Consider the following 22,807-nt stretch of genomic DNA (forward strand, 5'->3'; position numbering starts at 1 on the left):
TGGCTTTTTAAAATTTAGCGGCACCCATCCCTTAATGTTGTTCTCAAGTTCTTAATGTCCCCCTTATTTAATTCATATATTTTCCTTTCGCTGCCTCCTCTTTCGTTTGACTACCTAATCCTTCCCTCTCTCTCTTCCTTCTATCCCCCTCCCACTGCCCTGCCTCCCTCTTGCATCCTCAGTTTATTCTCTTTTCCTTCCTCCCACCAAAGAAAGTAGTAGTGCCATTGTCAGTTAGAATGTTCGTGAATGATAATCTTCTTTTCCTTATGCATCATATGTGTGTGCCATCCAAGTGTTAAATATTGCTTCATGAGCTTCTCCATTTATACACACACATATATCCATATACATACACACACATATACAAATCTATATACAGGCACACACACATGCATACAAGAGGGTAATGATTATCCATGGTAGTTGCTGGAAAATAATGTATAATGTATGTGTATGTATATATGTATGTGTGTATATATATATGTGTGTGTGTGTGTGTGTATATATATATATATATACACACACATATATATGGCGGTGTGTGCATGTGTGTGACATGCATACATACATGCATATGCATGCGTATGTATCTATGCATAGGTGTATGTGTGTGTGTGTGTGTGTGTGTGTGTGTGTGTGTGTGTGTGTGTGTGCGTGCGTGCGTGTGTATGTGTGTGTGTGTTTGTGTGTTTATATATATATATATATATATATATATATATATATATATATATATATATATATATATATATATATATATATATATATACATACATACATATATATACATACATATATAATGGGGGTGTATGCATGAGTGCAACAAACATACATATGTATGTATCTATGTGAAGGTATATGTATGTGTGTGTATATATATAAATATATATTTACTCCCCATTTCCCTATCTCTCTAGGCTATTATGCCCATATTTTCAGTGGCATATTAGTTAATAATCTTTCATCTACCTTTTAGCATATCTTTTGTTTCTTTTCTTTGTCATTTATTGGATCCTGTAATTCATTTTATCCACTCTTCTGAAATATTTAACAAAGTTAAAATTACTGCCAGTTGGTTACATATTTGCAGATACCTCACCTCATTGTAATACAGAACAATCAAAAATGAAAGTTTTACAAATGCAATTTTTTCAGCACAAAGTTCATGCCAATTAGATATGGTAGTATCGGCTTTATATTCACTTCACAAATTATTTTGCAATTTGGACAATTTTAAAGAACTTATCAGTTACGGAAACAACCACATTGACATGGACTTTGATCCCAGAGAAAGTACTGTTATGTTTGTTTGGCACGGAATTGTCTTGATGTTGCTTTCTGTCTTTTTCCACTTTCTCCCTCCTATAGGCAAATTTTCAGAGGATAACACTAGCAGACATTATGCTTTTTCTATTTGATTCAATGTCATTAGTTCCCTACACTTAGGTTGGAGAAAAGAGAACAGGACTGGATCAGAGAGAGGTGAGGGAAAGTCTCAATGCTGAACCATCGGATAATCTGCCCACACACGCACACATGCATTTTGCATAAATACACACAAACACGCACATGCATTTTGCATAAATACACACACACACACACAGACTCACAAGTATCCATGTCAATATAGTCTTATCATCTGCCTGCAAAACTGCACAATGCAAATTACACACACACTCACACACACACAGAACAACTTTGCAATATGTACTTCTTTTTTTACATGAACACATTATGATGGAATCTTTGAACATGCTCCCTCTTTTGATATGACAAAAGTGAAATACATTCTTGTCTGATTAAGTCTCATAAACTTTTCACAACATCAAAGGAGAGTTCAACTGAATTTGATGAACTATCCTCAATATAAATATAATATTATCAATATTTATGATTTCACTACACCAACCAGTAGCAAACAACAATATATACTACCTTTCCTCAATGCCTCAACAGTAAATATACACCTTAAAGAACAGATGAACAAAAACAATATGTATATTAGTACATAAAAACAAAAAGATTTGACCAACAAACAGTCCACTAAGAGATTTCCTCCCATTCATATGATATGTCATTTTGTTTAAGTTTGCCCCACAAGTCTCTTAGCCCCACTTTACTTTCTCACAACCATATAATTGCAGCAGTAACCAGGTAACAGTGCATTATATAGTCTCAAAATGGAAATGCCAACTCTCTGAGACAGAGGTCACCATTTGAAAAATATTGCTTTGATTATCTGTAAAGGGGGTGGAAGGGCAAAGGAATATTGTTTGCTGATCACTATCTTATAAAGAAAAATTTTATAAGTAGGTGATCAATCAGCACTAACCATTGAGCAAAAATGATCGTTGGGCTACAGGCTAATGGATATAGGAAATGCTGGGTGAGAATGATGTGGTGCAAGGTATACATGACACAAAACAACCACACACTAACAATCATATACAGCATTTGTTAAAAGATACAGTGGTCCAATTTATCCCTCAAAAAGTAAGGAACATTAGGATCAGTTAAGAAGGCCTTGGGTATTAGTATTACATAATTATTTGAGTAGGAGATTCATCCTCAAAAGGAGTGAGCATTTGTGAAGTTATTTATGTGGGAAAATTATCCTTACACACATATGCATTCTTGCATCAGGGTACAATCTTTTTTGTCTCCATTTGCACATGTGCAACAATGAGAAATAAAACTAAAAACTCACTGCTATCGTTGAGATTTGTCCTCCTGTTGATATAATAGACAAGAAATACTGTTCTTTCCCTTCCATTCTTTGTACTTAATTGGCAAAGGTTGCCATATGCTTCATGCCATCATTTTTATGTGCATGCAATATGATGCAGTAGTCATAAAAAATTTGCTAATGATCTCTTGCAATGCACACAACTTTCCATGAGAGCCTTCTATCTAATCTCATGAATTACTCCTTATTTTCATGTGAGATCCTCTGACACTTACTGAGTTAAACAAATGAGGTCTATGCCCCAATAGCATCGATTCATTTTCTCATTGCTGGTTTCAATAAGAAAAGTTCCAGCTTATAGTAGAAAAACTAGCATCAGTAAAATGCTTATAAAGTCAAAGTAAATTACTAGTAAATAAATAAATAACATTTCTCTGTACAAGACATGCAACTTGCAAATGTCATCATATACCATCAATCATTATGTTGGCAAGCAGTTTTATAACAACTCAATGCCTTAAGAGAGACTTAAAGCGAAGCATAATTCTTTTTCTTTTTTTTAAGTTCTGAGGGTTGAAATAACAATGGGGTCATGGAAAGAGAAAGAGAGTGCGACCACTGCCATCACTATTTCTCCATAGAATTATTATTTAATCTAATCTTTTATGCCTCATATTTTACTGTCCATCTTCTTCACACTTTGGAATGTCAAATATTTCAGCAAAGAGTGGTGGGAGGTGTAGCCGTGCCCAGTTGAGCCGGAACCACTCAAGATGCAGAGAATGCTTGGCACCTAAACTCCTCAGCTCAGGTAGTTTGGAGAGCACTGAGGAGAAAAGAAGGGGTGGACCATCACCACCCATTGCTGCCAACCCAAGATCTCCACTACTCCGCCTGCTCAACTGCAAAGGGGAGAAAATTATTTATTTTATTATCCTAAATGAAGGCACCTCCTGCCATTGGCCCAAGATAACTTTGAACAGATATACATGAAATGCTTAAAATTGAACACTATTTTGAGGCACAGCTAGTCTAAAACATCATTCTTATTTAGTATATACTATAATTTTTTAAGAATATCAACTTCTTTCATTTATCATATATTTCTGATTTAAAATTATTATTAAGTGTGAAACAAATCACTGTTACCTCAGCACTGAAAATGGCTGCAGTGTACCCCTAGTTTAAGAGTCAAATTTAATTATTTCATTACAAAACAATTTGAAGCAATCAAGGCCCAAACCAAAAGTATATGACCTTTTGTGCTTTTTAGTTCATTTTTCCTCACTACTTACAACTTTAATTAATTTTGAAACCCAATGAGGCTAGTGCTGCTTCTGCTGTTTCTATTGACTTGCATAGTGATAATCATGTTGGTGTTTGGAAATCAATTGCAAATAATATGAATAAATTGAGGGAAATAGCTGTTGGTAAGAGTCCAGGACCTCATAAAATTCTTCATATTCTACTTTGAAACTGACTTTCTCCTATCCCCTTTACCTTCTATTCAATAAATACATTCCTCTCCATAAATTTCCTAATACTTGGAATACTAGCTATGCTGCTCTTGTCTTTAAAAAGGGTAATAAACTGCTCTGTTTAAACAATTTGATGACATATATTGACTTCTATAAAAAAATTCTTGATAAGCATCAGGTAGATACCATTAACACTGACTTTTCTCAGGCTTTTGATTAAGTTAACCATTCTATGCAATTTCTAAATGACAAGCTATTGGCTAAGATAATTTTAGCCTTCCTTGACTGGCTAGTCATATCATAGATAAGTTCTGGATCTTGGATAAGATCTGGAGAATTGAACCATTTTCCCCAAGTTCTATTGGAGCTAAAAATGGTGTGCACCAGAACTTTCATCTCAGCCCTCTCATTTGATTTTTTCAATAATGATATTTTTTGCTGCTTCAGTGATATACGGTTACTTTGATATACCAATGGCTAACAAATTTTAGAGTGAAATATTCAGATCTTGACAGCTGGGATTCATCAACAAGAGCTCCAGGAGTTCAAAAGCATGTACTAAAGAGATATTTATAATGCAAACATGTCATACCTCAACTTTAAATTGCTTCAATTAGATGTCCTCCATGTTATAGCACATACATACATACTTTGTAGGGAGAAAGCTCAATATAGCCTCCTTAATTGAATCAACATTAGATTAAGTAGTTATTATCAAAATTTACTCATGGTAGAATCATCAGAAAGTTTTTTACTCAATGCAAAATTGAGTCATTAATTCAAATGCCTAATCTTTTGTCTTTCATTCAGTTGTGTGTACATTCACATAATGCTAGAACTTTATGCAATTACATCTAATGCTGGGTTTTTTCCAAACGTATATCCATTTTTTCCAAACCTCTATGCCATTTGATGCCTTAAAATAAGATTGCAAGATTGTAAGCACATAAAGGAGGGATCGGGATACCACGGATAAATATCTGCTGCATCTGGGATTCTAACCTGGGCCCTCTGAGTGGGAAGTTAGCTACCACACCATCCCAACCCCTCTGAGATTAATTATACCCTGATGCTGATACGATTGACATGAAACACAACTGTCTACGAGGGATGCACGAGGGATTTAATGCAAAGACAAGAAATAATTGATACTTGAATTTGAAACTTTGTAGTGATGTAGTTATCAGTATGCAATAAAAAGTCTTACAGCAGTGATTCACCTTTTCTACTCTAAGTCACTAAGAACAGTACTTCAAGACAATCAATTTGCATTTATTCCAATATGAGGGATGGCCTGAAATAGTATTGGATGATGTAGGCTTGAGGAGGATACATTGTACTAATCTACAAGCCAAGAGGCATACAAACTATAATTTTCAGACAATCTGAATTAGGAATTTCTTTTTTGGGGCCACTTGATCCCGCTCAAAATACTGTTGACTGGAAAAAAGTGACTGACAAAACTTTACCTTTTGCCCATGGGTGTGTCATACCCTCAGGCAATGGACTTTCAACTACCGGACTTTGAGACTACACTGGGAGTCTTTGATTTGTGCACATTTAACTCTAGATGTGAACAATAAATTAAAAAGAGTATATTAAAATATATTGGAAGATATATAACTTTTAGTTATTGACTTGCAACCCAATATGCATTATTTTTCTGCATCCTACCACAACTTGGGCATACATAGAAAACCATGTGCCAAGTTGATTCTTTTAAGATATTAGCTTCAATTGCTTAAATGTTGCTTTTAAATATAAGACATAGCATAAAATAAATGTAATTGTATGTAACAAAATCAAATGCAGTCTTGTGTTGGCAATCAATGGTATCTTAAGTTGGGAACTAAGTTGAGAGAGCAATGTACGAGGGTCATCTGGAAAGTAGTACCCGTTCGTGCCGCATGAAGTGCTGACGACGCGAGTAGCCGCTGGACGAGGTCAGATAGCTTCAGTGGCTTGTCTGCCTTCTCTGAGCCAAGTTGCGTGACGCTAGCATTGCCTGTGTTGTTTCTGTGATTGTTTACAATGTTTAAAAAAATTGAGAACGCCGCCAGTTGTGAAGTGAGGGCAGTGATTAAATTCCTCAATGCAAGAAACGTTCGCCCATGTGATATTCATCGCCAATTAAAGGAGGTGTATGGAGACAATGTAATGGACGAGTCGTCTGTTCGGCGGTGGTGTCGCAACTTCAACATGGGGAGGGGGAACACACACGACGATGAGCGTTCGGGGAGACCGTCTGTCATTACAGACCAACTGGTGAGCTCAGTTGACGAATTCGTGAGGAACGATCGGCGCGTCACAATTGATGACATCTGTGAGCATTTTCCCAATGTTTCTCGAACAATTGTTCATGAAATTGTTAAACACCATCTGCATTATGCAAAAATTTGTGCAAGATGGGTCCCTCGCGTATCTCAATGAGCTGGCGGCGAAGGACTATGCAGCAGGAATACAGAAACTTGTCACACGTTATGACAAATGCCTTAATTTGCTTGGAGATTATGTTGAGAAGTAGTTTAAAGTATCCTCTTTCAAATAAAATTTTTTATGTTTGTTAATATTTACTTTTGTGTCTTTATTTCACGAACGGGTACTACTTTCCGGATGACCCTCGTATTAATGGTAAGAATAAAATAGGTTTGTATTAAAAATCTAATTCTTCTTAAGAAGTGAATCACTTCAAGATATTCTCATTGAAACTCATGCTACTAAAAATTACTTCATACTTACTTGAAGCTTAAGTGCTGCAAGGATTCGATCATGGGAATGCTGGATATGTTTGTGACTCGTGAGGCCTTGCCTATCTGGGCATAGGAGTGTCGATGCACAGAAGAGGCCAACTTCAGCATCAGAAAGTCCCAGGCCAGCAAATGATGCACACCAACTCAGAACACATGACACGAAATCAGACTGAAACAAGAAAAGGATTGCCATGAAACCACTCTTGTCTTATGCCAATTAAAGGTAGCTGGATGGTGGGGTTGATTCGGTAAAGGTATTTCTCTCACTAGCCAACATATGCCACATAATGCCAATGGATTATTGTGCTTGTGCCTTGCATTAATATAGGCCCAAGAGGAGGTAAGCAAAATGGCGTTTTGTTCAGTCTTTGCAAATTAAAACATTTTTTTATTTGAATTTTATTTTACCAAGAAATTTTAATATTATGTCTTTAGCAAAGAGTTGGTAAACTTATATAAATAATCCCATTCATGGAGTTGTTCAGGAAAGAAAATCCCATCCATTTTCTCTGATTGTAAAGAATGATGGCAGCATAAAAAATTGCAGAATTGGGATGAATCACCAAATACTTGGAATGCAATGGATTCAAAACCTAGCATTCATTTTTGGAGAGGTGCTAATGTAGGTGGATGGGGGTCAGACTGGTTGGCTTGGTAGAGGGGTCCCCCAACCACTCAGGCGCACTTAAGTTCAGTCACCTGCAAGTATGCGTTGAGACAGGAGGTGGATTTTTGTGGGGTGTGATATTTTGTGGTGTCGTCGCACCAGCATGGAGCACAATGCTACGCTGTGATGTTTTGCATTAAACTCGGGAAATCTGTGTCGGAGAATCTTGAAATCATTAAACAGACTTATGGGGATGATGCCTCAGCCGGACAAGAGTTTTTGAGTGGCACAAAATGTATAAGGAAGGCCGGGAGCTCGTCAAAGACCAGCACCCCGTCGGACACCCGACGACCACTCAAGCCGATGCTCAGGTGGCCAAAGTGAAGAAAGTTTTTGACTCTGACAGGCGTTTAATAGTGAGGAGACCGGCCTTTCAGTTGGAACCATCCACACCATTATAACAGAGGACCCTGCGATGAGGAAAGTGTGAATGAAGCTGGTGCCCGAAGTCTTGAGCGAGGAACAAAAACTGTCGTGGGTAGAAATTTTGTACTGTGTCCAGGAAGATGAAAATTTTCTTGACAACGCTATTCCTTCAAAGGATAGCTCAAAGGATATCGGTTTGACTCCATTGGGGCGGTTCAAGCGGCGACGACAAAGGCTCTCAACAGTATTCCGGAAACCTACTTCCAGCGGGCTTTTGACGAGTGGTAGATGTGCCGAACTAAGTATATCGATACGGGAGGAATGTATTTTGAAGATTATTAAGTAATTGTAATGATAACTGCAATAAATTTTTAATTTTGGAACCAGTCCCGATACGTATTGTATGGACCCTGTAAAAATATGTATTTGGGAGCAAATAGATGACACTTGAATTTAATTTAGAAATTAATTCATAGGTGCACTATGAAGATGTTCATATAGGTTTCCCCTGCATTAGACAAAATGAAAAAAAGCCTATGCAAGACAATTAACGCTTTTCTTCCTAAGGATAAAAAAATGTCTAGAATTAAAAATAATGACAATTTTAGCGATTCCTCAGCTCTTTCCATTGGACCATATTTTTACATGATATATTCCTAGACAAGATTACCTGCAACTCTTGTCCCTGCTTCTCTGCTATTATTTTAGATTGTTGGTCCTAAATTGTCCATCAGCAAAACTGGGGCATTCACACTCCTAATTAATGGCCAAATTGATCTGAAGCTGAAAACTCTTTTTTGTAGATTCATTGAAAAAAAAGGAATAGCATCATTGACTTCAAACTTAGGTGAGAATTTAAAATAGATGTTAAAATATTACACACCATAATAATTTGGGAATTAATAATTGAGCACAAACTATTGTACCATAATGTTGTCCATAGGGTAGAGGTAGGGTGAACATCAGATAGTTTCCTAATATCAAATACCTGGATGTTTCCCTTGTAAGCTCCAGCAGTCTTGTGGCTTTTGGTCTAAGTACTCACTTAGTGGTCATTTTACCCCGTGTAAGTAAGTAATTTTATTTGCCCAGCAGATTTGTACAATTGTAAAAAACAAGGACAGATATAGGACACGTCAATGTTATATAAAGAAATGATAAATACTAAGTACATGTTTAAATACAAAGAAACTCATGGGACAAGAAGTTCATTAATAGAATAAAACATTTTACAGAGTAAATATTTCTTATTTGTAATTACGTGTATTATTTACGTGTATTTACGTGTATTATTGTGTAGTATTTATATTTACGTGTATTTCTCTGTTTTGTGAGATCTTTCATGTTTATGCATTTTGAAGACTTCAATGTAATTCATTGGTTCTTTTAGAAAGGTACAAAACTATACTAATACTGAAATCACAATACAGGCTAATAACTGTAGTTTTAAATAATATGGTGCATGGCTCTTTACCTCTTCAGGTAATCATTGTGTAACTGCAGAACAGGCAGGTTGCCTAATATCGGACAGTAAGTAAGAGAGACTTAAACATTGCTCCAATTTCCAGCAGCATAAAACCACTTAAGATTATCTACAGTTACCATTCACTTTAAGTAGCTGAAAAAAGAACAAATGGAGTTCTCAAATGCAAACACATTTTAGAATGTATTTTGTACTATCATGTTATTGGATATACTCCAAAGGTATTTCATAAAGTATGTAGATTTCATTCTTTTTCTCCTTCATAACTTGAAATATTCACAACCTGTTTGTCAAATTTTCATTGATCACCATCAATCATGTTTTCCATTGGCTGTAGGAAGCACTTTTCATAATAAAAAACAAATAAGTGTAGGCAAACTGAACCTAATTAAAATTGCACAGCTGCTTGTAATGCAATAATAGAACCAAATCAAAGAAACTTGTACCAGACATGCATTACATATTATGCTAAAAATGTAATATAAAATTAAATATTTGCCCATTAAACTATTCAGGTAACCCATTTTATAATCCTATATTCAACAGTTCTTGCCCTGAGGGAGATGCTAATTCACGTGGAACTGTTTCACCCCACATAATAGAAACATTTGCTGAATGCTCATGTAAGATTTTGTGTGCTACCTGTATCTGCAAGACTGAAGTGTATGGCTTATTCACAAATATTCAATGCTCCCGAAGAATTTCTCATTAATGCAACCAATAAATTATTAGTGGAAAAAAGCATTAATTTCAGAGGTCAGTGGTATACAAAAGGATGGCAACTAAAATTATTTGTTAACAATTACCAAATTTGTAAAACCTTATATAGATATTAAAATTTAGACTCTGAAGAAAAATTTTTCTACAATGAACTGGTAATGGGCCGATTTTCATCAGTATTCCTTTTGCCACTTACATCGTACATCATGTCCATTTGATGGCGAGTGACGAAGGTACCATCAGAAAATGTCAATGTGCCTTCCCTTGGGTTGACTGTGCGAGCCACGTGTGCCAACCAAACCTCAAAGAACCCCACTTTGATCAGAATCAACTGGTCATCCTGGCCAAGATCACAGAAGCCTGCAATTTTAAAGGCAAAAGAAATCAGTCATGCCTCTCCTGGCTACATAGCATTACATATACTATATATCATAATCAAATGGATCTTAACTTTGAACTAAGTACTTTTATGTTAATAGAATAGTTTTTCCATACCTTTGCTACAATTATAGAAGTGAAAAATTTATTATAATACTGCAATATAATTAAGGAATACACTAATTACTTATACAAAAGCCACTCATATTCATTTGTATTCAAGGAATTCATATTCTTTCTTCCTTGATGGAGTACCTACACAATTACATATTATGTGTGCCCAAATGCATTTTTTCATTTGAAACCATGAAACCAACAGTAGTGAAATATTAAAAACCCTACTAACGAAAAACAGTATCATGACATCAGGTTTAAATTGTATTCTGCTAATAGGAATCTATTAGGTGAATTAGAGAAAGAAAATCAATTTTGAGAAGTGCAAGTTCACACATGAGCAAAGCAGGTGATAAGAACATGACCTGCCAAGAGGTCTCCTGAAAGGCACAATACACTAATTTTCATTGCCCATTCAGAGCAATCTAATTGGAAGAATTGATTTCGATGCTCATCACAATAGGTATATAACTTATAAATGTATTTGCATATCACATCCAATAGTGATTATTGAGAACTTTAAAAATTTGCCTCTGTATTAGAGAAATGGTTCCCTAGGCTGATGAGCCAGCATTAAAATCCTCATTTCTTCGAGGAGAAAATGATGGGACCTCACCTGGTACTCTCTTTGCAAATTCCACGACCCTCTGGACGTTGGGTGTCAGGTGGGCTGCAAATACTTGCCACAGCACCACCCTCTGCCTCTCAAGGGACTCACAGACCGAGGACGCCACACCCTCCTCATCTTCCTCTTCGACCACAAGCCCTCCCTCAGTGGCTGCCATTCCCCCCCCACACTCTCCCTCCTCCTTTGACCCCCCTGAGGCACCCGTGCCGCCCTGTGGGGTAAGAAAGAATGGTCAGGGGAGAGGATCAACTAGTGCCCACATCAATCACTGCCCTCCTCCCCACGGTGCAGTGGACAATGGTAATAGCAATTTCACAAAATTCCAGCATTTTTTTGCAGGTTTTGGTAAAAAGTTTCATATGTGGAGTAAGGGGCAGGCATGGGCTGCAGGGAGGTTGGGAGTGATGTGCTGTAGAGATTCACTCCAAGAGGGAGATAGCCCAATGGGAGCACACATAGCCCAGAGGGGAACGAGCAGGTGGCGATTCTGTGAATGAAATAAGAGCCAGTTGGCCACCTCAGAGTGCTTGCAAACTAAAATACAAAGGATGAATCATTATAGAAGTCAATGGTGATGGTTTGGCTCATTGACATAAGTTAATAATAGTTCACATGGCATTCATGGTGCAAGCTTGAATCTGAATGAAAGGAAATATGACTAAGGTTCCCTAGACTGTTCTGGTTTTGCATTAAGGTTGGCATTCAATGGGTTCTGATTTTGGCTTTTGAAATTGAGCAGGATGATAGTCAAAAAATCGGAGATTCCCAGTTCACGGTAACTCAGGGTTTTTAGGTTGGCATTCTATGTTGTTAAGTTTTTTTCATCATCCAATGTTATTTATCTATTGTTTAGTTTTATGATCCATATTTTAATATAATAATTGGCAGGAGAGTAATTCTTGGGGTGCAGTTTATTTGTCAATTGAATGAGCGAACATATGATGTGAATTTCTATGTATTTCTAGAACTAAAAGTTTATGAGCAAATGCCGAATTTTTCGTCTATGCATAATTCACAAATGCATTCCTATAGGACTCAATTCACTATGGTTCAATTGCAAAGTATAAAATGTTATTCCTATAAAAATAACTCACACAATGAGATGTAGGGTCTGATACGTAGATGTGAGCGAATCTTGGGATTTCTTGAGATGCAGTTTGGAAATATCTTGAAACTAAGATCGTTAGCAAAAGAATTTCTCATGTGAATTCCTCCTCGTATACAGGTGTACAGATATATATGTGTATGTACGCTACATGGAAAAAAATGTTATTTACATGACATAGAGATATTTTACAAACAACATTTTAGAATTTTCTTTACATAAGGCACAACATTCATCCACAGAGTGCAAAGGTTTAATAAGCAATTATGCTTTAGGATTACGCTTGAAAATATTTGAAGGAGATGCTTTCAAATCTGAAGGACGCAGGTTAAAAGGTTTTGTTCATATACATGCATGTCATTCTCAACAGATAAGATTAGATTGTATACATAAAGAGAAGGCAGTGGCATCATTTCCAGTTCATGAAAATGAGGCCTACAGGTGTCTGAAAGGTAAGTTTACAATAGCTCTTATGGCCTGTTTCTTATAGCACTTAAAAAATCTTTTGGTTATAGCTTGAGCCAACCCAGGATTTAATGCCATAGCGAGATTGAAAATTTAAACACATTTTAGGATATTTTAGCTAGTACAACAAATAACTCCGCAGAAAAATATTTCATTAAGTTTTATTAATGCAGCTATGCGGATGATTACGAAGCAGCGGTCGGGATTCGCCGTGATCTACGAGTAAAAGTTCCATTTCCCACCCATCAGCTTCGAGAAGCACAAATTGCCAGGAGATCATCCTCAAAGGTACCCTTCCTCCCTTCTGTCCGAGTCCATCCAGATCGAATGGCAGTCACTTGACTTCCCCGTAATTTGAGTCAACGGAAAAACGCCTGGTCCCCGAAGACGATGAAGCCTAAGGAATCCGACGAGGACTCTCCTCGCAATTTGCGTGATCTGAGTGGGACCATGATTGAATTGTCGCGATGGCTTGTCTCTGCCGTTCTTGATCGTCTCCGTCTAGTGGCAGTGGTAGCTAGCGGAATGTTCATTTTATTAAAAGGTTGCAATAAGGTGTTTGGGTGACGGTATGTGGGATGGAAGTATGTAGTGCAATTTCCGGTCTCTCGTGCTTGGTAGGTAGATTTTCACCGTACTCGCAATAGGATTTTCTAATAAGGGATATTTTCCGCGTCCAGTAGCTTTTCGTGGAAGTTGTTTGGTAAGGTTCAGATTCAGTGCAATATGGGGGACAGATTCAGGCCGTGGCGAATGTTCTTGTTTCTCATCAACCAAGAGGCGCCTACGATTTTTCTGGCTAATTTATGTAGTTGAGATTAGATTGTACGGTGGAAAGCGACAATATTCAGTCATAGGAAAGAAGGGGTTGGGCCATTGCGGTGCAAAAGTGCATTTTTGTTGAAAGGACGAGGGTGGGCCCGGGTCGGAGCAGTTGGCGTGAGGTTGCAACGGCGGTGGCTGCATTTGTGGTGGCGGCTTTGGTGTGGCATGCCCATGTTAGTCACTAATACCTGGTATCCACGACGGATGTTACAGTCGGCATTATTGCGTTACTGTGGTATACACGAGGGCTCTCCAGAGAGTAACTTACGTTTCGGCCCAGCGTGGTGCTGGGTAGGACTTGTGCCACCATCTTAGTGTCTAAAAGTCCCTACACTCAGTACGCATATTGCTGTGATAATGTGCAGATTGTAGCTCCGTTACTGGGTTCACTGCGAGCTGTTCAAAATGCGCTACAATAGAAAATCCCGCGAGTTGTGAAGTACGATCTGTGATAAGGTTTTTACTGAAAAAAAACCACAAGCTAATTGCAATTCATAGGTCACTTTGTGAAGTGTACTGAGACGGAATAATGAGTGAAGGCGGAGTGAGGCAGTGGTGCGTTCAGTTTAAAATTGCCCTCCCCAATGTTCACGACGAGGACCGCAGGGGTCGGCCTAACCATGTGACAGATGAACTGGCGGTAAAAATAAATGAAAAAATTCGTGAAAATCACCGATTTACGATTACGGATCTCTCGCTAGACGTGGCTTGCAACACAGCGCTGTAACAGTGACGCAGAATTGCATGCCGGAGTAAACAACTGGTTAAATATTAGGCGGCAGATTTCTTCAAAGACGGAATTGAAAATCTTGTGTATCGCTATGATAAATGCCTCAAACTGAATGACAACGATGTCGATAAATAGTTTAAGAATGTGCCTTTCAAATATTTATAAACATTTTTAATTGTCATTAGGTTCATGTTTTATTTCAAAACGTAAGCTACTTTCTGGACTGCACTCGTACATGTATATCCTTGGTCCTTCGCCCTCGCTCTCGGGAGTTTCGTGGAGACAACATATTTGGTTGCATTTCTAGGCGTTGACCGTTAGCTTCCGCCCAATTCTCGAAGAGATCAATTTGACTCTATACGGAATTGGCTGTTCTTTCTGGGTTCGCACCTTGGGTCAAGATGGTGGTGTCGTCTGCTCACAGAAGAAGGTGGGATTAAAGGGGCGCCATTTACGAAATGGTTGAAGAGGGTCGGGGAAAGGATCGCTCCTTGGGGGACTCCTGATTGGATTGGACGGAGGTAGTTCAAAGGACCGCTCAATTTATTTTTTGCATGTAAGTTCAAATGAATCCCTTCCGCCGCCAAAATGAACCAAAACCGCCGTTGCCAACAGATAGACCATGCAAATACGATATATTGCATATAATTCTATTTTGCAAAAGAAGAGGTACACTGCTGCCCCGCCCGCTCCCAATCACAGGGGACTCACGTAAAATATTTTCCCTGAAAGCGAAACCCCCGTCAAAATCACAGGCGTTGCGAGATTCATTGGAAGGAAAGAAAGACTGTCCGTCGCGCAAAATACATACACCATGACGAATCTCTCAATACCGCGGCGGCCACCACCACCCCTGCTCTTAATCGCCTTTTGGTCACTCTTTCCACCAACAAACCTTCACTTCTGCTGCCTCCCCTCCCTAATCATAAATAATCATATCAATTTCATTTTTTCCATCTTTTATGCCCCATTAGGGTAGGTGTCATGACTACTTAAGTATTTCTCCCAATCATTTCTTTTTTTCTAAAATACAAAACTTCCTATGCATTATATTTCCTACAATACGAAACTCCCAAACTATATAAAATGTTTTTTCTCTATGTATCTTCCGTTGATACGTTCAATTGATTATAGTTTGTTTGTTTATTTATACCATTACTGTGCATAGGCCGAAATTATTGTTAAAGATAATTATGTGTATTTACACATTGACGATTTTTTGTATTTACAAAAAAAGGGCAGGAATATTGTTTATTGGAGGATTTATGGAGGATTTATCCTCCAATATATGTTTATTGGAGGATTAAAGAGCATCTTGCATGCAACGCTCAAGTAAACACAACTACAACTGGTCATGGAGTACAAATTAAAAAGGAACCCTCTGAACACTAGCATGCCCCAGATAGAGATAGTGCTTTGAAATTAATCGTCTCAGTAAAGCGAAAAGCCGAAAAACATCAAAGAGCTCTGCCACATTAACTATGAGAACCCTTCAAGATGTTCCAGCTGGAGTTCTGTCTCAACTTCTGATAGAGCCAACAAAATGACGCAGAGGCAGCGTTTACGGGATCTGCCTGCCACACCAGGTACTATAGCAGATTTGAGAGAGATGCGGGGAAAATTCAAGATATTCAGTAGAGGTGAACATTTACTTACACACGATTCATACGAGTATCCAAATTAAAATTTGCAATGCGGTTGAATCATAATTTTTGATACATGGGAAAGTTTTAGGTGACTCGCCTAAAACTTTCCCATGTACCAATGAGCTCGTGAGAGCTCGTGTGAGAGCTTGCGCGTGGTTCCTGGATGGTGCTATTATTACTGCTCCCGATATATTTTTTCAACTGTTTGCAATATTAGGATCTGTTACTCAAATCGTCCAACATACGGAACAACTTGAGGCTCTTCCTTTGGTATATGCCCTGCTAGAAAGTAAACAGGAGGCGGCAGGTACTGGATGGTACTGGAAATAGTTCTGCATCACGCCCAATAGCTCCAAGTATAAGTGCCCCTAACCGATTACGTGACGACTGAATTCAAGCCAGCTATAATTAATGCTTTCGAGCAACACATAGGCAACATGCGGGCTTGGTTTTTCCATCTACGTCAAAATATTAACAGGCAGATCCAATCTAACGGACTTCAAAACCAATACAATGACGAATAGGAGAGAAGCATAAAAGAAGCAGCACAAATTATGTGTAGAACAGCCTTTGTATCCTTTGAAGATGTAATTTCCACTTTCGATCTTCTTTCTGACGAACTACCCGAAGATTTGCTGTCTCCGGCGTAAGTTTATGGAAATTGCATAACATATTGAATCGAAATGAAATTATTGACTTTGTAATTCCACACAATTAATTTAAAACACGACCCAGGTTTTGGCGTTGAACGTCATCATCAGGTCGTGTTTTAAATAAATTGTGTGGAATTATAAATTCAGTAATTTCATTTAAATATCCGAAGATTATCTACGCGTGGTCGATTACTTCGAGGCCCTTGTATATAATAAACTACAGGAAAGGAAGGAATATTCCTATAAGGAATATTTTGGAATCTTCAATTTTAGGATTTTAGTATTTTGGGAAATTTTGTCCTTTGGAAATTGAAGTAGTTAGGAGTAAGAGACTGAGAATATTGCATTGGGAGAAATGTTTTGGGAGTTATGACCCCCAATCTCCATTTGAATTTCTCCCAACAATTCCCTCTCCTCCCCCGCCATACCCTGCACCTCCTCATTTGTTTCCCTTTCTGTCCGGTTCCCATTTTCCATCCTTCTCCTCACCCACATTTCAGAAGCCTCCAATCAACACCTATCTCTTTGCTGTGTCGTACAAAACCACACTCCATATCAAGATTTTGAAGAATCTCTTCCTAACATACTTACCCGAAGCTCAGTCATCACTTCACTCCTTGTGAAAGCATATTTGCCTAATGCAACTCTTCTCCTTATGTCTCTACTATGTGGACCATTTTGGTCCAAAATACTTCCGAGATACTTATTCAGTTCCACCTGCTCTAATTCATGAACTCCTATTTCAAAACTTAACTTAACCTTTCTCTTTCTCGAATGGCTTTTGGTTTGTTTTCATTTATTCTCATCCCTTTCCTATCTCACTGACTTTCGAATACACTCACCAATGTTTGCAAACCAATGGCTGACAAAATAAAGCTTGATCATCAGCAACCCTAGCTGATTATATGAATTTCCCAATGATTTCATTCCTACCTTCAGTTCTTCCCATTCCTCTTTCACCATTTCCTCCTTGTACGTTGAATAGCATAGATGATTATGGACAACCCTGCCTTACACCTCTTCCTAACACTGCTTATCCGACTCTCCATCCTCCACTCAACCCGAGCTGTCTGAGACATGTGCAGGTTGCGGATTATCCTCATATACCTCCAGTCTACTCCTATTTTCTGCAAAACGATCAATGATTTTTCCCAACTCACTCTTTAAAAAGCATTTTCGAAATTTACGAAACAGGCAAATACATACTGATTACAGCCTATATTCCTTTCTATCAGTGACCTCATTATTGTAATGGCATTACTTGTGCCTTTTCATCGGGATCCACAAGCCCTACCCCAAACTGATGACCCCCTAAATAATCATTTGCCCGCTGTTCATTCTCTTGTTGACAACCCTGAGAACCAATTCAGCTGAGTGCGAGGTCAAGTTTATTTTTCTATATTCCTGACACATGGCTTTTTGTGATAGGAACTAAAGCTGATACGACGAAAGTTAGTGAGGCCATTAGAAGCAAATTCCTGAGCACTTTCACTAAAGCTTGAAATATTTAGATGTTCCCTGTCAACCACAAAAACTGCGGAATAAAGCAAAAATCCTTACAAACTGTATCCGGGTAACACCCAGAAACCATTACGTGCTCCATGCAAGTGAATGGAAACAACGAAAATTCACCCCGCCGAAAAAATTCTTTGCCTATTTAAAATATGAAATGAATGAGCAATTGCAATGGAACTTAAGTGAAAAATGAGGCTTAAAAACCGCCGCTCATTCCATCCCTGTTTATGCGTACCTATATCGAAAAAAATTTCAAATGCGATTTTATCATGGTAATTTGATCAGCATTTGGTGCTTGGTGCCTATCGAGCGGGTGATTGGTCTGAGGACGGGAGTGAACTGTATGAGCCCGTTTCAACCATAACGCCCGGAGCAGGAGAAGCTCATTTCGCCGCCAGGGTCCGGCCACTCCCCCCTCTACCGTCGCCACCGGGTGCCAGAGTCAATCCACGCCACCTCACAGAGGTCACCTCATGTTATCCGTCGGCCACAGAGAGGGTTTATTCGGAAAATGGCTCTTCTCGGTGGCAAGGGTGTGCCGGGGGAGGGGATCACCTTGAGCGGTGCCCGGTGTCCGCCGGAGGGCAGGGCCAGCGGCCTCCGCACCAGCCCCCTCGTCCTCTCCTCCGTGTAGGCGCAGTGCGACTGATGGGCCATGGATACGGCGGCCGCGAGGGCCACCGAGGGCGCGTCCACCCCAGCTGCCGGCTGCACTTGCGGCGGCGACTGCTCCGCGACCCCCGACGACGACTCCACCTGCAAGAGGGGAAGAGGCACAGGGGTGTCAGTGGCCCCTCACCCGATGATATTGCTTTGCGATGAAACCGCGGTCGTGCAAGATAAACATTCCAGCGAAATCTCCAAAGCTAGTCTTCCCTCGTGTAAGTCTGGGATTCAAGGAGGGAAAGCTGCGAAAAGTTGATCAAAAAAGAGAATGTGGCACTGGAGAACTCAAAACATCTAATCTGGAAGAAGAACACTGATGCAGAGCCTCGGCTAAAATAAGATTTGCTGAGGCCCTAAAAGCTCCAAAGGTGAAACAGAATTAAAAACCTTTACCCACATTTATAATAACGAAAAGTGAAGACAGGACAAAAGAAAGTAGTGAAATTAAGAGAATGCTTGAAGATACAGTCAACCGGAGAGACATCGGGGTGGATCACTCATGTAAAAAATTGAACAAGGAGTACCACCACAAATAGCGGCAGAGGATCAAATAACAAAAAGTCAATGAAAATGAGAAACTGAAAAAGAAAGGCCTGATAATAGAAAACTTAGAGAACAATAAACCAAAAATATGATTAATGGTGTCAAAATGGATAGAAGTGCCAAGCCTGAGATGCATCAACAGAATCTCGAGGAATTTTGACATAACTCTAGATGATAAAGGCTATTAGAATTAGGGGAATGCCTGTAAACAACAGGTTGAAATCCGAGAAAACTGGGTGCTCCTTGAAATGTATGTTAAGACGAAGTTACTCAGGAGCAAAGGGATATTAAATCATGAATAATGTAAGTTTCCTGCTGGCTGAAAAGTTGAAGACGTACAAATAACTGTGAAAATGAAGATAGAAAAGTAGTTGAAACTAATCGACCAATAACGACACTACCTGTTCTGGGTTAAGTAGCGGAAAGACTAATGTGTGAACGACTAAGGACGTTCTTATATTCATATATTCGTAAATCATAGAGAAGAGAGAATAGAATTTATAAGTATATTAGTAAAAGGCGATTTGGATTAATGAGGCACGATGAATGCCCTTATTTTCCTGACAAGAGACGTACTCGGTTTAAGTGAAAAATATGTCCTTCCTGTTTACTTGGACATTGCCAGCGCATTTAACAACGTGTGGAGACCGTGTAAATTTTTTGAAACATTTAAAATACCGTTAGAACCTTTTCTGTTTTCTAAAATATTATTTTTTGAGATAAGTATGATCAAGGAGATTTAAAACATGTAAAAACAGAAAAGAAAATGACTGAGGGTTGGTCACAGGGCTTGGTACTGCCCTGGAACATGGAACATGCAATGGATTCTTAAATCTCAGATTGGAAAACGGGATAACTACGTATATCTGTATATTAAGATGGTAATTTGGCTTTAGTTAGAGGGAATCCTCCAAAGGAACTCGATATATATAACCAAGATCTCATCAAGTAATTCTTAAATTGTGGTCATTACAGGAAACTAACTTTCTCCAGAGAGAAAACAACAATTTATTTGAGTTTGAGTTGAGTTATTAATGCAGTGTTAATTGACGATATTAGTAAACCTTTTCATGTGCAATGCATGACCGAAATTTATTGAATGCTGGTTTTGATACAGGAGTACCTACAAGGCTGCCTAGGGTTAATCAAGGGCTTTCGAGTCTCTATCAATGTATGGACTGTACATTTATGGCATATCCTTGCTTGAAAAAAAATGCCCCTCGTTAGAAAATGTATGGCGAAAACTATTTGAACCCCTAATGACGTATGAGAGAGATGTGTAGGCCGGGGAATTAAGTAAGAGAATGAAAAGGGTCTCAATGTTCATATAGGGGACAAAAAATGGCTCAGCTATTGTAACCAAGTGCTACAGGATAGTATCCAGCACAGCCGTATGGTAGCGAGAGAAGATCCGACGGTTTCGTAAGCATAAATGAGGGCGAGGATACACGAGCAAAAAATGAATTATACATATTCTAGTAAAAGGTAGCATGTGCTAAAGGGTGATATGATCAGAATATTGGAGGATCGAGAGAAAGAATATTCGGATAAAGGTGAAAAATCCAGAGGGTTTATTATAATTATAAGTTCTGCCCAAATATTGTGCAATTAAAATTGATTTAACTATACCTTACGACTTGGCTGATTGCCAAATTGCATTGTTATAATACCGAGGAAAAAAGTACAATGAAAAATTAGAGAATGAACCACTGCGTGTCGCAATTTCTAAGAGGCCGAGGTAATTTTAAAGTCAGCCTCAATTAGTTTCTGATTCTATAAATCTGCCAAAAAACAGTCAAAATGGTATAAATTACCATTCCTGGGGAAAAAAGTTACTAAAGTGCCAACCTTTTACCCACACATACAAAATGTAAATATTAACTTTATTCTCCCAAAACCCTATCAAACCGTTTGGTAAAGCTAAAGACAATGCGGAAGATTAAAATAAAACTGGAGTCCACCTCTATCTTTGTGTGTGGCCTGTGTGACACCTGTAGAAGGCATTATATAGGTTAGACCGGTTTAGGGATAAAGAATGTCCGCGATGAAAAAGCGATAGAGTTCTGAAGGCAACAGGGTTATATCATACCGGACACACCAAAAACCAAAGAAGACGTCGTGAGGACGAGTATATTTGAAGAATGCCTGGCATTCAGAGCGATATCAACGACACTACTAGGGTCAAGGACGAAATGGAATGTTAAAGCTTAAACGAAGTAAAAAGGGATAAGTACTAGGATGAAATGGAAACATTTTTTTCATCGAGGACAGGGAGAGGGGCGAAGAAAAAAAAATGGGATATATCAGAAAACGGATATCCAAAGCCGGGAAAGAAAGGCTGCGTTCACAAGTGAAAATAGGCTGGACTTGGGTTTTACATAGTTAAGGGAAGAAGGACCCGCGATTTGGAAAAAAGAAGATTAAAAGGTTCCTACCGGGTGATTCAGCGAAGAGATTTAAGCTCACAGCAGAAATCTTAATAATATAAATTATTAGCACAGGATGTTGGGCTAACTATGGGAGAGGAAAAAGGTGCATATACGATATACATATATTAACGAGGGCGATTCGAAAAGTAAGGTCTCCTATTTTATTTTAACAAAAAATCAAATTTATTCTCAGCTTTGCGTCCATCGCTGGAAAGGTTGAGCATTTAGCTATTTTTCTACATGGTCGCCCTGACGATCAATCACTTTTTGCATCCTTGTAAGCAGCTTTTTAATACCGGCGTCGTACCTTTTTCCCGCCGCGTCGCGAAGCCAACAGACGACTACTTCTCAGGTATAAATTCATCGCTATGTAGTGGAAGTGTACGGTGAGAAGTGTATGGACATCAAAAACGTGCGGAAGTGGTGAAGTGAGCTTTTTGATGGCCGGGAAAACGTCCACGATGAACAGCGGTCGGGGCGGCCGAGTTTGCCGGAATCAACGGTGGCTCCAATTGACGAGATGGTGCGCAATAACCGGAGAATTACCCTTCATGAGATAAAGGAAGGCCTTAATGAAGAAATTGGCTACTTCTCCGTGCAGAATATTGTGTCGGAGGTCCTCGGTTACAACAAGGTGTCTCACCAAAGGAGTGTGTTTGCATCATGACAATGCACGTCAACACCAAAATGCACGGTTCACATCAAACGACCACCCTACTCAATGAATTCAGCTGGAATATCATCGACCACACTCCTTACAGCCCGAACGTTACCCCAGCAACTACCACTTGTTTCCTGCTCTCAAAAAACACCTTGGAAGACAGAAATTCCAGTCAGGCGAGGAAGTGCAAGAAACAGTCGTCGGTTGGCTTCGTGACGCGGCGGGAGAAAGGTACGACGCCGGTATTAAAAAGCTGCTTACAAGGATGCAGAAAGTGAATGATCGCCAAGGCGACT

The 22,807-nt window shown here is 38.9% G+C and overlaps 1 protein-coding gene across 1 annotated transcript in view; it reads right to left on the reverse strand.

Moving 5' to 3' along the window:
• Nucleotides 1-811: 811 nt before the first annotated feature.
• Nucleotides 812-22,807, reverse strand: part of Eip78C (Ecdysone-induced protein 78C) — a 218,691-nt gene continuing 196,695 nt past the window's right edge. Inside the window, exons 6-10 of the mRNA XM_071590742.1 lie at nt 18,768-18,968; nt 11,262-11,394; nt 10,350-10,513; nt 6,907-7,086; nt 812-3,591 (exon numbers count right to left, since the gene is read on the reverse strand). Of these exons, the coding sequence (XP_071446843.1) occupies nt 3,367-3,591; nt 6,907-7,086; nt 10,350-10,513; nt 11,262-11,394; nt 18,768-18,968 (903 nt within the window). The 3' untranslated portion in view covers nt 812-3,366. The remainder of the gene's footprint in view (nt 3,592-6,906; nt 7,087-10,349; nt 10,514-11,261; nt 11,395-18,767; nt 18,969-22,807) is intronic.

This window comes from Hetaerina americana, unplaced genomic scaffold (assembly GCF_022747635.1).
Source record: "Hetaerina americana unplaced genomic scaffold, ioHetAmer1.1.p SCAF_4, whole genome shotgun sequence".
In the NCBI taxonomy this organism is placed as follows: domain Eukaryota; kingdom Metazoa; phylum Arthropoda; class Insecta; order Odonata; family Calopterygidae; genus Hetaerina; species Hetaerina americana.